The sequence below is a fragment of the Diceros bicornis genome, chromosome 19 (assembly GCF_020826845.1).
Source record: "Diceros bicornis minor isolate mBicDic1 chromosome 19, mDicBic1.mat.cur, whole genome shotgun sequence".
Classification (NCBI taxonomy): domain Eukaryota; kingdom Metazoa; phylum Chordata; class Mammalia; order Perissodactyla; family Rhinocerotidae; genus Diceros; species Diceros bicornis.
In genome coordinates this window covers 33062319-33077854 of record NC_080758.1, presented here as the reverse complement: position 1 = coordinate 33077854, position 15536 = coordinate 33062319, and the positions used below count along the sequence as shown (strand labels likewise).

The following is a 15536-nucleotide window of genomic DNA, read 5'->3' as shown; positions in this document are numbered from 1 at the left end:
GTTAGAAAGGTCACTCCACCACAGTGGAGAGGACAGGTGGGTGGAGGAAAGATGAGGGGCAACAAGCCCAGGTGGGAGGCTGTCAAATAGCCTAATGCCTTCCAGGCGCAGTTCAAACTGTTTTACAGGTCATTTCATTTAATCCTCAAAGCAAAACCACGCAGTTTATCATTATAGAGATGAGGATTCTGCCACTCAGAGAGGCTGAGTAGCTTGCCCTGGTCACATGGTTAGAGGTGGCATGGGGATGCGAGCCACGCAGCTGGGCTTGAGAATTGTGCACTCTTTGGTCTGTAGGCTATGGCAGCTCTCATGGGCAAGACACCATGAGGAGAGGAGGTTCCAGAAGTGATTCAGGGTCCAGGGAAGATGGAATTGTTGAGGCTGAAGTGCTTTGGGGTGGGTTAACTAGGTGAAGGGTGATGCCAGGAACCCAGAAGAGAAGCAGCGGCAAAGTGTAGTTTTGCATTTTGCCTCTGAGATACTAGGAGGTCGTCCCAGCCCTGGACTGTGAGGGCATTAGAAACCCAGGAACTGAGCACAGGAACAAGTCCACGCTGAGGTGACATCACCCGGGGTTCGGAGAAGCAAAGGCGGAGTCCTGGGGCCACCCACAGTCAAGGGGATGGAACGGGGGGACGGGAATGAGGAAAGGTGGTGGGAATCGTTTTACTCTGGGTGTCTTTATAGTAAGTTATAGTAATTTTGTGTTGAGATCAGTCCTCATTGTGAAATGAGACGGATCCCTCCTCACTGGAAGTTTTCAGAGTAATCTAGGTTTTGTCTGAGGATTTTGTTACGTTTGCTCTGGGGGTTGCTGGGTGGAAATTCACGCTGTGGAGGACCTCGAGGTGAAGGCCTGTCTCTGCCCTCTGGTGTGTCCCGCAGGTTGGCAGTCGCCGGGTGATCCAGTACGGTGCAGCCCTCATGCTTGCCTTGGGCACGATCGGAAAGTTCAGCGCCCTCTTCGCGTCCCTTCCGGATCCTGTGCTTGGGGCCCTCTTCTGTACTCTCTTTGGTAAAATTCCTTTTCCTTGATAGCCCGCTTTCCTCTCAGGCTCCTCTTGCTTCACATTTGCTGATTTTTAATAAGGATCATGGCTTTTTGCTGAATCCCTTCAGTAAGATGAAAAGGTAACACATTTCTGTTTTAAAATACAAAAGGATACACCTTCAAAAAATAAAACCTACATCAATCTCTGAGTTGAATTTATGTTAAAGGTAGAAGAGCCAAATGTAGAATAATTGTGCTAGGAAAAATAAGATGAAATTAATCTCCTTAGTTGGTATTTCTAATCGATTTAACTCAAATATCTTCCCCTCTGAATGGGTCATTAAAACTGACCATTTTTACAGTGGGGCTCGATTTGATCTTTGCGCCATTCAGTTGTAGTAATCAGGGACCAAATATTTGGGAGGGTTTCCCAATTTAATCGAAATGGTTTTGTAGAAGTTTTAAGGGGGAACCAATGTGCTTAGTTTTCTTCTTGGTCTAAAGAAAGCATAGTGTGAGGTTTATGCCCCTGAATAAGCCCAAATAGTGCTTAGGCCGAGGGTCATTTGAATCAGAGACCCTGGTGGTCACATTCCGACCCCCTGTCCTGTCACTGCGCTGCTCTCCAGACTTGTTACTGGTGAGACAGAGGAAGCACATGGTAGGGAGTTTGTCTTCTGCTGTGAGGCATCTGTCATCCATGCCATGGGTGAGCTCACGGAGCTTGTCTGATGTTTCTCTCCAGGAATGATCACAGCTGTTGGACTCTCGAACCTACAGTTCATCGATTTAAATTCTTCCCGGAACCTCTTTGTGCTTGGATTTTCAATCTTCTTTGGGCTCGTCCTTCCAAGTTACCTCAGACAGAACCCTCTCGTCACAGGTAGGGAAAACAGGCCTTGAATCTGAGGGGAGTTGGAATCACAATCATTCTCAGTCGGAGAGTTAGGAGTGTTCTGGTGAATGTTGGTCTGTGTATTTCATGTGAATCTCACTTTGCCGAAGTTTATCTGGAAGTTCTTCCTGCATGAGCACATAACTGATGTACATGTTTTTTAACCGGGACGCTATCCTTTCGGAGAATGCCTCCATGTAGAACCTTTTGATTTCTCAGACTAATGCTGTATTAAAATGTATAATTTATTGAAACTCCACTTCATAGACTTTGAAATACATGTTTTTCTACTGGGATTATAGCTACTTTGAATTCAAGATTAACCTTTAAACTCCTTTTTATTTTAGGACCGCAGTGTCGTGAGGAATGAACAAAGGGAGCCATCTTAAGAAATAGCTATTGCTACTAACATTTTATGTAGAATTGGGGACCATTTTATATATATTCTTGAGGTGAAATTCACATAACATAAAATTAACCATTTTAAAGTGAGCAGTTCAGTGGCATTTAGTACATTCACAATATTGTGTAATCACCAGCTGTATCTAGTTTGCAAAACATTCTCATCACCCCCAAATAAAATTCCTTACCCTTAATCCACATCATATGCCTTCTCCCAGCCCCTGGCAACCACCAGTCTGCTTTCTGTTTCTGTCGATTTACCTATTCTGGATCTTTCATATAAATGGAATTATACAATCTGTGACCTTTTGTGTCTAGTTTTTTCACTTAACTTCTTGTTTTCAAGATTCATGCATGTTATAGCACGTATAAGTAGTTCATTCATTTTTATGGCTAAATAATATTCCATTGCATGTATATACCATAATCTGTTTATCCATTTATCCATTGATGGACATTTGGGTTGTTTCCACCTTTTGACTATTGTGACTAGTGCTGTTATGAACATTGGTATACAAGTGCAGCCTGTTCTCATTCATGGTAGTTATGTTCTATGAAGTCACTGTGAACATGGAATGAACAAATCCTGAACTATTGCTCCTAGGGGAAATATGGCCAACAGCACCATAACTCAGGCCTGAATGAAGCTCATCTAATACATGTCTTTTCTCCATAAGGCATGTCACGGCTTTCTTGCAATTAGGAGCACTAGACAGCACTTCAGCACAACACTTAGGGGCCATTTTAAACAGCGAAATCACCAACGAAAAAGCACAAAAATGCAAAAAAAAAAAGAAAAAGTGGTACCAAATAGGCTGCTGAAAGGACACTTGTTTACAGTATGAGCTGAAACAAGAAGGCAGAGCATTAACCTTGTTTGATCTCAGCTGGGAACATGCGTGTTGAGCAACTCAAATTTTTCCCTGCTCAGTGCATGTCCGTGAATGACTGTGAAAGCCCATGAGTGTTCATTTGGGTTTACAAATAAATTTTACTGTGTAGGCGAATTCACAAATACAGGAACTGCCAATAATGATGATTGCCAATAATGATGATGACTGCCAATAAGATTTGAGTACCTGTTTTTCACTTCTTTTGAGACTATACCTAGGAGTAGAATTGCTAGTTCATATGGTAACTTTTATGTTTAGCTTTTTGGGGAACCACCAACTTATTTCCCACAGTGGGTGAACCATTTGACATTCCCACCAGCTGTGTACAAGGGTTTCTGTTTCTCCACATTCTAACCAACACTTGGTATTTTCTGTTGGGGATCATATTTTAAATATAGAAAGTATGTGAACTTCCAATAACAAGGAGATTCTCGCTGCTTTTTTACATTTTAATATGTCACATTCATGTGTGGACATCTTTATAAATCCAGTTGCTTGCTCCTCATTAAAAGCAGTTAAGCACTAATTAGTAACCCAGGATTCTAAAACCCTGTATTCGATTGCAGATACCACAAATATTTTTGTTGTCTTGTTGCTCACTTTGTAATTTTTTCAGCCTTGCAACAGCCATCTTTTATATTGATTTTTCTTTTTTCATCTGCAAACAACACCCCCAATGGCTTAATAATTCTTTATAGGGTGAACTTCACTGTATTAGATTTATCTGTGCACCATTGTTAGGAATTTTTCTTATGGAGATACCTTTTGATTATTGTTGAAAGTATTCATAGTAGTTTATAACATTACTGGCATAAATTTATCTACACATCCACAACAGAAATTTACACTGTCATGCACTGCATTGACTGGTGATTAGTCCCACCCCAGGGCTCCTTTCTAAATCAAGGGCAGGCCCGTCCTGACTGTGGCAGTGACCCTGTTGCTATGGTCTGTTTCCAGGGATATCAGGAATCGATCAAGTATTGAACGTTCTTCTCACAACTGCTATGTTTGTAGGAGGCTGTGTGGCTTTCATTTTGGATAACACCATCCCAGGTATGTGGTTTATGTCATACATGCCCGTTACAGATATGAGTTACTTTTTGCCAAATAAATATGAAAAGCAGGAAGAGGGAATCAGTTCAAAGTCATCACTGGTTAAAACGGTCTTTTCTAAAGTGGTTAAGATGACACTCCCAGCCTCCTTTTATGAATCAATTTTTTGCTAATAAACTTATTAGTTGTTTTTTTTTCCTTCTTGCTGAATTACTTTTAGGAGAAAGCAGGTAAATTCTTGGCACATGGTGACATGGTAGGGCGATGCCTTGGGCATGCCCTAGGCTACCTGCCCTCCCAGCACAGCCTTGCCCAGTGCCCTGCAATTTGGCTTTCATCGACTTGTTCCCACACTCCTTTGAGCTAGCTGGTAACAGCCTTCAGCACTTCTCCTCCTTGAGCAGCCTATCCTTTAATGAGTCCTTCTTAAGACAGGTCCCCAGCCAACCAAAAGACCTTCTTAAGATAGGTCCTCAGCAGACCAAAAGACAGCACAATGGGCACAGGCCACTGCCAGGACCAATGACTGAGAGATGGGTGGAGGCAGCTGTCTCCCCAACACCCATAACCCTTGTTTCTCAGCTGGGCGCATTCTGTGCCAAGTGCTGGAGTAGGATGGGATGTAGGCCCTGCCTTGCGGCCTTCCCAAGTTCCTAGAGGAGGCTGCTGTGTACATTGTATGCTGCCACGGATGCACTGGTAGACTCACCTGCCATCAAGGAAGTGATGCTTACTCTTGAGCTTGAAGGTTTTTGTTTGTTTGTTTGTTTTTGAGGAAGATTAGCCCTGAGCTAACATCCATTGCTAATACTCCTCTTTTTGCTGAGGAAGATTGGCCCTGGGCTAACATCCGTGCCCATCTTCCTCTACTTTGTATGTGGGACGCCACTACAGCATGGCTTGATAAGCGGTGCTTAGGTCCGCGCCCGGGATCCGAACCCATGAACCCCAAGCCACTGAAGCGGAGTATGCATACTTAACCACTGTGCCACTGGGCCGGCCCTAGAGCTGGAGATTTTGTTGAAATTTTCCCTTTAAAACAACCCACTTACAAAAATCGTCAATCAAGAGGTGTCAGGTGAGGCTGTGGAAACACGGGATGAATGTATCTGGTGGAAGTGTATCATGCAGGTGGTGTATCACCTGCATGAATAGGTGGAAAGTGTTAGATTTATGAGTCAATAACTAACACTCTCTTTCTCTCCTAAGTCAGAACTAACTGCGAGAGGTACAGGAGTCAGGGAGATGGAAGTGAAAGTCAAATTAAAGTCAGCTTTGTTACTGCAACACTGATAGGAGGGCAGCATAGCTTAGGTGTAAGAAAATGATGAGGTTCCTGAATACCGCACCATAGACTCGAGCTCGGGCACAGAAAGATATTGTTAGGTATCCCATGTAGCCAAGAGCAGCTGCCAGTGCTCCCTTCTGCATGGGGAAGATTTGTGAAAAGAAGTCCAGGAGCTGCTGAGCCCTGGGGGCCCAGATCTTTCTCCCTGACTCATCTGTCAGGGTACAGAGTGGCCCGGACTGTTGCGGTAGTGGAAGTTCCTCCTCCTAGGAGCACAAGTGGGGAATACATGGCAAGTGCAACACACACACACACACACACACACACACACACACGAAAATGGAGCAAAGCAGTATCAAAGTTGGTGCATCTGCATGAAGGGGGTTGCCATGACCAATTGATGAAGGCGTCGTCTATGGTATAATAAAGACTCTGGGCCCCGTTTTGCAAGATCAGATTTGCATTTTAGAGAGAAGCTTTTTTGTTGTTTTTTGCACACTGTTTGAAAACAGTTTTGGGGGAGGGGATGGTGAGATAGAAGACTGGACAACCAGTTAAGAGGCTAATACGGTGACGCAGGAAAGCAGTAACATAGCTTGGGCCAGATCTCAACGGTGAAAATTGAAAATAAGCATCACGTGGAAGGACAGCAGGAAACAGCGTCATCAGATCATCTGAATGTGGGGCAAAGAGGAACAAGGATGGGTTAGCGATTCTTGGATTTCTGGTGTGGGCACCTGGATAGCTGAGGCCCATCACCTGCTCCTCAAGTGCGCTTTGCGGTCATCCCGGCAGGTTCCATCTATGGGACAGCATGTTGGAGAATCTCAGTTTACGGTAGAACGCTTAAGCTAAGCATTGCCTTGTTTTGTTTTGTTGTGTGTGTGTGCCACAGGTACTCCAGAGGAAAGAGGAATCAGGAAGTGGAAGAAGGGCGTGGGTAAAGGGAGCAAGTCACTTGATGGCATGGAATCGTACGATTTGCCATTTGGCATGAACGTTATTAAAAAATACAGATGCTTCAGCTACTTACCCATCAGCCCGACCTTTGTGGGCTACAACTGGAAAGGCCTCGGGAAGAGCGCTAACAGCCGAAGTTCAGATGAGGACTCACAGGCCACGGTATAGCCATAGCTCGCCCTGTGGCCCGGCCGCAGTGAGGCATGAATCTGTAGTTCCTTGCTGAATAACAAGCGGTAACATATATGTTTGTATATCTGCATTTACATTCTGCACCCCAGAGCTAAGACAGATTACAAATAGCTTTTTTGTTGTGGGTGGTGACTGTGTCTGATATGGTGTCTCACCTGTCTCCTTATTTAAGCCCTGACCCCTTGCCCTTGAGAGCATCCATTGCTGGCCATAGTCACTGAACTTGAAGTTCCCGTTCTCCTGTGGGAGTGGATGTTTGAAACCCGCAGCGATTTCTGGTTTTCAGTCCCCTTCCAGCACCCCGTGCTAGCTTTCCTACAAGCTGCCTCCAGGGTCCAGGGGCCTTCTGTCCCAGAAGCACCTGAACTGGCTTTTTTTTTTTGCTTGACCTTGGCCTGAACTGCAGAGACCGCCTCTGGTCAAGGGGCACCAGTATCCTCGCAGTCACAACTGACGGGTCAAGTGTCATTCTGTGTTCCCTGATACTCCTGTAGGAGGATGCTGTTGACCTGATTGAAAACAGTGACATGGTTACCCTGTGTCCAGATCTGTGCATGAGTAAAGTCTGTACAGATATTATCAGGATGGAAATCTGGGGGCTTAGAGGGGAGGGGAAAGTACCTTGAAATCAGTATCTGATTTTCAACTGCTCTTTCTTGGTGCCACCCAGATCCAGGCCGGGTCGGCACATTTCGTACCGGCCTTACTGTCACTGGTAGCTGAGACACTCTATCTGGCATTTGTCACTCCTGGCTGGTATGATGGGTATAGAGTGCCACACAAGGGCACCAAGCAGATGTTTATGGGAGTCTTAGCTCTGCTGTCACGTGGATGTCAGTTATTGTCATGCGTGTCTATAATTACAAGATTTTATTCCTATTTAATGTTATTGACTATAGCAGATTTTTGAAATCAGTGTTTTTCCATGTGCTCCTCTTACCTTGCATCCCTATTACTTCTCGCCCACCCCCCCCACCCCCTATTAAGAAAAGAACCAGCATTTGTAAAGCTGTGGACACCATCAGGGAAGCTTATTGTCATGGCTTTTGAAGGCCAGTAACCATTGTTGTGGTTGTGTTTTGTATTGCTTGATACCACGAAAGTGTAAATACTGTAATGCCTAATCTATTTATCAAAACTGACTACTGGACCAGAGCCCAGAAACCATGGGTTAAGTTATACGTGAATTTGTTTTGTGAAGAAGGGAAGCTGGGGCAGGTAACAAACAGAGCCGTCATATTGAATGGTCTGGTATCCTGATAAATTCATCACATGCAGTTCTAGTGCAAGTCATTTCTGGCAGTTAAGGCTTAAGGAGATTTTCTGTGGGTTGCCATATTGCATGTCCGCTGAATCCTGATTTTGCAGAGGGGGAGATTAGATCCCCTGGCCAAATGCTGCCTTTCTTGTTTAAGTTATTGCAGAAGGTGGTGAGAAAAGCAGCTCGCAGGCCTTCTCTGTTGAGTTCTAATTAATAACACTAAATTGTTTCTAAAAAAAAAAAAATGACTTCAGTTGAATTTGGTTTGAAATTTTTCAGCCAAAGGAAAAGCCTCACTTCATGAGGTTGTGCTTCTAAGTATTCGTTGACCTGGTTGAGTCTTAGGTGGCAGTGGGCATTCCTGTCTCCAACAGCAGAGCATGGTTCTCGGCAGCCTTGTGTCCACACGGTACATTTCCTGCCCCCAAAGCTGGCTCTGCTTCACTGCATTGGGATGTCTTTGGCAGCATTATTGTGTCACTATAGCCTCCTCAACTCTTGGAAAGGTTGGGACCTCAAGGCTTATTCCAGCAAGAATACTTCAGAGTCACTGCATTGTTTTGCCAAGATCTTATTGTAGATTAAGTAAAAAATTTAGATTCTAAATTACATTTAATTTTGTATGTCATGTTTTTTTTAAATTGTATGTGATGCATAATTACTTTAGAAGCACACTGGTTAACGGTTTTCATCTCTTCAACTTGATAAGCCCTCGAGACTGACAGCCCTCTTATGCTGATTGCTCTCAGTTACTTCTATGTGTATTTTGCTCAGCATCTCCAATTTCTCTACTTTGAAAAATGGGGAAAACTGTTAAACATCCCAGGGATTTGCACTATTCCAGCTCTAGGTGAGCAGAAGGACCAAATATCCAAGAAAAGCATCTGAACCATTGGTAATTCAGGAACAAGTTCCCTTCAATTTAACTTGAGGGCATTTTCCCTCCCAGTGAGTAAGCACTCAGTATGTGCTTCGAATGTCCAGAAACCCACTCCCTTCTGAAACCCCTCCTTGGGCCAGGTTTTATTGGAAGGTTTCAAATCTGCAGGTCCCCGCGGTATGTCTTCTGCAAGTATTCAAATGTGGTGGGAAGCCCTGTACCAACACCTCCTATTGGAAAGAGGGTTGTCACCCTTCTTGTTCTATTGGGGCCAACTTTAGATTCTCTGTCCGAGGGTGGGGAAGGGGGCAGCAGGTGGGGAGGAAAGAGGGCAGCCTGACTAGAGGCCCCATTGAATCTGGTACTTTCTACACAATCTGTGAAACTCACTTTCGCTCGAGGGATTGGAGTCTCATAATAACTAATAAATCTTGCACGTGCAGCACACACCAACCATTTTAGGAGGTGATCCTCCTGCCAGCAAATATGCTACAAAATGAGTCTAATTGAAAGAAAAATGTGTTCATCTGCTCCTTGGGGTTAAGCACACACCTGAAGGGGGAGGTTTTGGGGGACACAGTGGCCATGCATGGTCTGTGCCTGTAACACTTCCCGCTTACATTGTTGGCCTGCACTGGTGGGGCTGCATACCCACCGTGCTTTGTTTGGCTAAGAGAATGTGTTAAGATATTATGGATGTAAATATCCTTGGGCAGGGCATTCAGCCTCCAGTTTCCACAGCAACCACGTACCCACAATCCTCACATTTACCTTGGTGATCCCGATGTGGAAAGTAGAAAGTATGAGGATGGTAGATGTTGCCCATATCACAGTGGGGGGCAAGGGAGACCCCACCACTGGTTTTGATAAAATATGTAACATGGTTCACAGAATTATGGGAAATGGTTCCAGTCTTTGTAAGCAACTTTTATTCTCCTTCTCATTAGGGAATTCAACTTAAATTCATTGCTACTGAATCTTTCTTAAGAGAATTTCAAATGTTAACTTTTAGTAAGTTTCTTGTGATTGATCAGGGCAGGAAAAGTGGCTTAACCAGGCCAGCTAGAATGAAGCATCATGGGTCCTAATGGTTTCCCGTTTTCATGGTAACAAATTCACACACAGGATTTGCTTTATACTGTAGAATACTGACTTTCATGATGACACTTTGGTTTATGCATGAATATTGCAGTATTTCCATATAATAAGATAACATTTCTACCCAGGATAATAGTCACAGTTTTCCAGGGAGGGAATGGTATAATTTTCATGACAATGTCATGTGATGATAGAATTTCTCCATTGATGAATCTCTAGTATGTGTGTATACTTTATTTACCCCTGCGTATATCTTATGACCGTGAGCTAAGTTGTTATTTCTTTAATTCGTGTCCCTGCTGAAATATTGTTACTAGCAACTTAGACTTGAAGTTGGCAACTACAATCTTCCATAATACTGATGCCACAAGAGTGGCCAGGCCAGATAAAAGGTGAATAAGGAAGGAGCTGTGGCGGAGGCCTCATTCCAGAACCTGTCTGGTGTGAGGAGAGGCAGCTTCCTGCAGGCGGCTGTGTTGCATACACTCGGCTGCAGACACCAGGCCCAATGTGGCTGTCGCTGGACGCCTGGTGTGCACACCCAGCCACGCCCACTGGATACCATGGTAGTGTGCTGCACATGTGCCTCGGCTTGCACAGGGCCCAGCGAGCTGCCCCTTGGCTTTAGAGAAGAGCCTGGGGTCTCTCATTTTGTGCATGTTGTGCTCTGTCCCTTTATAGTTTGGACACAGAACAGGACATCTCCCACCCTCCACCCCTCCTGCAGTCACAACCGGAGTGGTACGAGAAGGCCGCCCATCTTTGCCAGCGTTCAGCTTCTGCCCGTGGACTCGTAAAGCACGTTAGCACTGGGGATCCCCTTTCAGCAGCCTCACACATTCCTGTCCTTGTAGGTTGTTCTAGACTGTGCCTCGTCATCGCTCTCCGTGAGTAACCTCCAGCGTCCTTACAATTGCTGTGTGTCCCCTGGCACTTAGGACGCCCTGACCAGCGTTGCCACCTTACTGACAGTTCAAGTGATACCCTTTTTTGTTCATTCATAACAACCTTTGTTTGACATGTTAATACATTTCTAACTGTTCTTAAAACAGTGGGGATGCTTATGTTTTCCTTGAGTTTTGGTGACTGACTTGGGCTATCTACCTTTCTGGGATTTTGTTTGTTTTTATTTCGCATACCGAGGGTATTTGGGGTGGGGTAATTCTTTTACGGAGTTTTTAAAAAATTTTCATATTGTTTTTCTAACATGGCTTCATTAAACGTTTAAGTATTTTAAAAATATGTAATATTTGGACCAGATGTTGTGAATAATAGTAGAGATAAAGCTATTTTATTCTGTATTTTTAAAACTGTTCCGTATAAATAAAAGCTCTCCTGGACGCAGTTCTGCTGTTCACCTGCCTCCTCCTTTGGTCTTTAAGAAACCTGTCATTAATTAAAAATCATCACCCAGGGGAGGGAAAGCGACTAGTAAAAAAATTCAGTTTAGCGGCCGGCCCGGTGGCACAGCAGTTAAGTGCGCGCGCTCCGCTTCAGCGGCCCAGGGTTCGCAGGTTCGGATCCCAGGCGCACACTGACGCACCACTTGTCAAGCCATGCTGTGGCAGCGTCCCATACAAAGTAGAGGAAGATGGGCACGGATGTTAGCCCAGGGCTGGTCTTCCTCAGCGAAAAGAGGCGGATCGGCATCAGATATTAGCTCAGGGCTGATCTTCCTCACCAAAAAAAAACACTTCGGTTCAACAAGGCACTCATGTTACCATTGTCGGGTACCTGGAAGACTCAGAGGAGGACAGCAGGAGCCAGTGTCATCGGCCCGCACGCCTAGAGAACCACGCGGCTCCTTGGGAGGCGGCCTGAGCGGGTAGTGAGACCTCAGTTAGAGCATGCGCTCGTGCTGGACTTTGGGGTGAAATTACGAGTCTCTTATTAAGTCAGCGACATCTGGAGGCTGGAGACCTTTTAGAGACCGGTGACCAGAAAGGCTGTCCACCATGGAATCAAAGGCTTCCAGAGCAGCCTCGGCCCATCAGGCTGACTGAGTATTTAGACTGGAGCAGGAAATGCCAAGATATGGGTGCCAGAAAAGGCTCGGAGCCGAGCCTGAGAGCAGCTGGTGACGGCTCCTTCAGTCAGAGACCTGGCTCTCCACTGGGGTATGAAGATGAGTCCAGAGGAGCTTAGGTGTATTTCCTAATTTAGAGCAAATGTAGAGCTCCTCCATTCCCATCTGCATCCCTGGTTCTTCTCTAGCAGTTGGGTCCATGCATAACCACCACAGCTGCTCCCATAGGGTGTGCAACCTGATGCCTCCTGTTCCCAGTACCCTGCCCTGTGAGCCCCTGCTGGGCAACCAGTCACAAGGTGAAATGTTTTACCTTACATTATATACATGCAAAAAATGCGTGTAAGTATTAAAAAAATAAGAATACCCGTTTTCCCACCCCCAGCTGGGACAACAGCACACTACCCATACTTCAGACCCCTGCGCTACCCTATGGGCCTCTCTCCTGGTGCATCCCCATCCCTCTCCAGGAGAGAACTACTACCTGGGTTTTGAATTCATTCTTTCCTTGCTCTTTTTCACAATTTTACCATATATATATGCATCCCTAAACAATTTACTATTTAGTTTTAGTTTGCATGGTTTTGAACATTACATAAAAGGAATGACGGTGTGTACTGGAACATTTCACTCACTATTGTGAGATTCTTTCATGTTGGCACATATCTATAATGTAGTTCGTTTACTACTGGGTAGTAAAATTTAAGAATAACAAAGACAAAGACCATTCTGAAAGCTTCCAGAGAAAATGAGCAGAAGCAAAGCCTAGAGCTGGGATCATGGACGTCAGATTTTCCAGCAACAACCCTGTTTGTGGAGTTACATTTTTAAGGACTAAAGGAAAAGAACTTTGAACTTAGAATTTTATGTCTAGCTACTCAAAGGCCCCCATTTAAATACTTCAGATGAAGTACTTAAATATGATAAGAAACAAACCTAGGAAATGCTGTAGGAGAGAACTGAGGGGAAGATGAGCAGTAAATACCTTGGTAAACTTGGTGTCTTAGTCCGTTCTGGCTGCTATCAGAAAACCATAGACAGGGTGGCTTAGAGACAGCAAACATTTCTCACAGTTTTGGAGGCCGGAAGTCAAGGCACTGGCAGATTCGGTGTCCTATGGGAACCTGCTTCCTGGTTCATAGACGACCATTTTCTCGCTGTGTCTTCACATGATGGATGGGGCAAAGGATCAGTCTCTTTGGGACCTCTTTTATGAGGCACTAATCTATTCATGAGAGCTCCAACCTCATGAACTAATCACCTCCCAAAGGCTCCACCTCCTAACACTATCACATTGGGGATTAAGTTTCAACATATGAATTTGGGGGGGACACAAATGGTCTAGCACCTGATTGCTCAAAAGTAGCGAGGGCCAAAGAAAGAAAAAATATGTCTATAATGATCTCAAATTATAATTCGAGGCCATATCAACTTGATGATGGGGAAGGAGAGGAGACTTACAGAGGTAAGAGAAACAGGCCCAAATGTACCAATAACTATAAATGGACTAAACTTGCCAATTGAAAGATAGACTGTTGGAGCAGGTAATAGAACAAACCCCTGATATATGCTGTTTACAATACTGGTGTTCAAAAGTGTGGCTGTGATTGCTGCAAGTTGCAGCGAGGTATATTCAGAAGCTGATAGTATCTTAGTTTATAAAAGTTTCTAGGCAATTTGACAGTTGTTTTATGTGTGGTGTACCTAATACTAGAATACCTGGCTTATATTTTGCATGTCTTTCTTTAATTTCAGAATTTTAATAATTATCTTTTTTATATTTTACACAAGTCTTAGCCTTTGATGGATTGGGAGAAACAATTGAACCTTCATCACAGGTAGTTTAGAAGCAGGGTTTACAAGAGACTGGTGTACATAAGGACAAACAGAATTGAAAGTAAGGGATGGGGTAAAAATCACATGGGACAAATACTGTCTATTATATTATTTTCAGACAAAATAAACCCTAAGACAAAAAGCATTGTTAAGGATGGGGATGGGCCGGCCCCGTGGCTTAGCGGTTAAGTGCGCGCGCTCCGCTGCTGGCGGCCCGGGTTGCGATCCCGAGCGCGCACCAACACACCGCTTCTCCGGCCATGCTGAGGCCGCGTCCCACATACAGCAACTAGAAGGATGTGCAGCTATGACAGACAACTATCTACTGGGGCTTTGGGGGAAAAATAAATAAATAAAATCTTTAAAAAAAAAAAAAAAAAGGATGAGGAGGTTCATGATGTCATGATAGAAAGGTTCAATTTACCAAGAGGAGTCAATTTCAAACACATGCACCTAATCAGACAGCCTCAAAATTCATGCGGTATAAATGGATGGAATGATAGGAAGAAATTGATAAGTCTACCTGCCAATGGGAGATTCCACCTCTTCTCTTTTGAGATGCCAGGCAGGTAACAACTATGCAAGGTTTAGAAGTGACCAAAGGGCATATTTAGAACTCTGCATCCAACAATTAGAGAAGACATGTTTTTCGCAAGCACTCAGGGATGTTTCTAAAAGCCGTTCTTGTTCTAGACATTAAAACAAGCCGCAAAAAAGTTTCAAAAATAGGTATCGTACGGAACACGTTCCCTAACTATACACAATTAAGTTGGAGTTAATAATAAAAGTAAATTGAAAAATCTCTGTGTATTTGGATGTATAAAATACTGCTAGATAACTCACTGGTTAAAAAAGAAACCGATAGTGGAAATGTTTTTTAATGAAGTTTATTGCTTGTCCTCTGTGCTGTTCATGCCTCCTTCTGGAATTCAGATTTTACATTCACACTGCATCTCCCAGGTCTCTCCTCTAAGTTTTATAGAGTTTCACTCATACTGTCTTTTTCCATTTCCTCTAAGTTCTGGGAGAATTTCCTGAGCAATGATCTAAGTCACTGACTGGGTTTTCTAGAATACCCAACCTCTCACTCATGTCTTCTAATGCAATTTTTAAACAATTTATTTTAGTCATTTTCAGGCATACACAAAAGTAAAGAGAATAGCATAATAGCCCCCCATGTGCCCATCACCCAGCTTAACAGGTATTGACTCTGAGCCGATCTTATTTCATGGACGCCCCTCAACTTTCCTCCCTCCATTGTTTTGATCAAATCTCAGACATCTCACTTCATCTATAAATATTTCAGTAGTTACCACTAAAAGATAGTTTAAAAAACAAACAATTATCATATCTTAAAAATTAACAGCATTTACTTAATAAGATCAAATATCCAGTCAGTGTTCAAATTTCCAATTGTCTCATAAACGTTTGAAATAGGGTCCATATAATGTCCACACTTCACCGTTGGTATCGGTTGATAAATCTCTCTGCCTCTCTCTCTTTCTTGCAGCTCGTTGAACAATTTATTTGTCTTGCACTTTCCCACAGGAGATGCTCAGGGCATCCCCTTAAACATGTCCCTTTGCCTGAAGCTGGGGTCGGGAAGCACTACTTGGTAAGTGACTGTGTGTCCCTCTGTCAGGCCGCATGTGGTCTCTCCTTTCGTGATGGTACAGCCATTGATGCTCAGTTCCCAGATCCAGTAGTTTATTAGGGGGTATTGCATTTTTTAATTGGGCTTTGTAATTGTATTTC

At 43.9% G+C, this 15536-nt stretch overlaps 1 protein-coding gene across 7 annotated transcripts in view; it reads left to right on the top strand.

Annotated features, from left to right (window-relative positions):
• Positions 1-11263, top strand: part of SLC23A2 (solute carrier family 23 member 2) — a 130372-nt gene extending 119109 nt beyond the window's left edge. For 6 of the 7 annotated variants that reach the window (XM_058563159.1, XM_058563154.1, XM_058563153.1 and 3 more), the window contains 4 exons: positions 889-1018; positions 1740-1877; positions 4145-4240; positions 6424-11263. In XM_058563159.1, coding sequence (XP_058419142.1) covers positions 889-1018; positions 1740-1877; positions 4145-4240; positions 6424-6656 — 597 coding nt within the window. In that variant the 3' untranslated portion in view covers positions 6657-11263. The remainder of the gene's footprint in view (positions 1-888; positions 1019-1739; positions 1878-4144; positions 4241-6423) is intronic. The other variant, XM_058563158.1, reaches the window with a different exon arrangement.
• The last annotated feature ends 4273 nt before the right edge of the window (positions 11264-15536 follow it).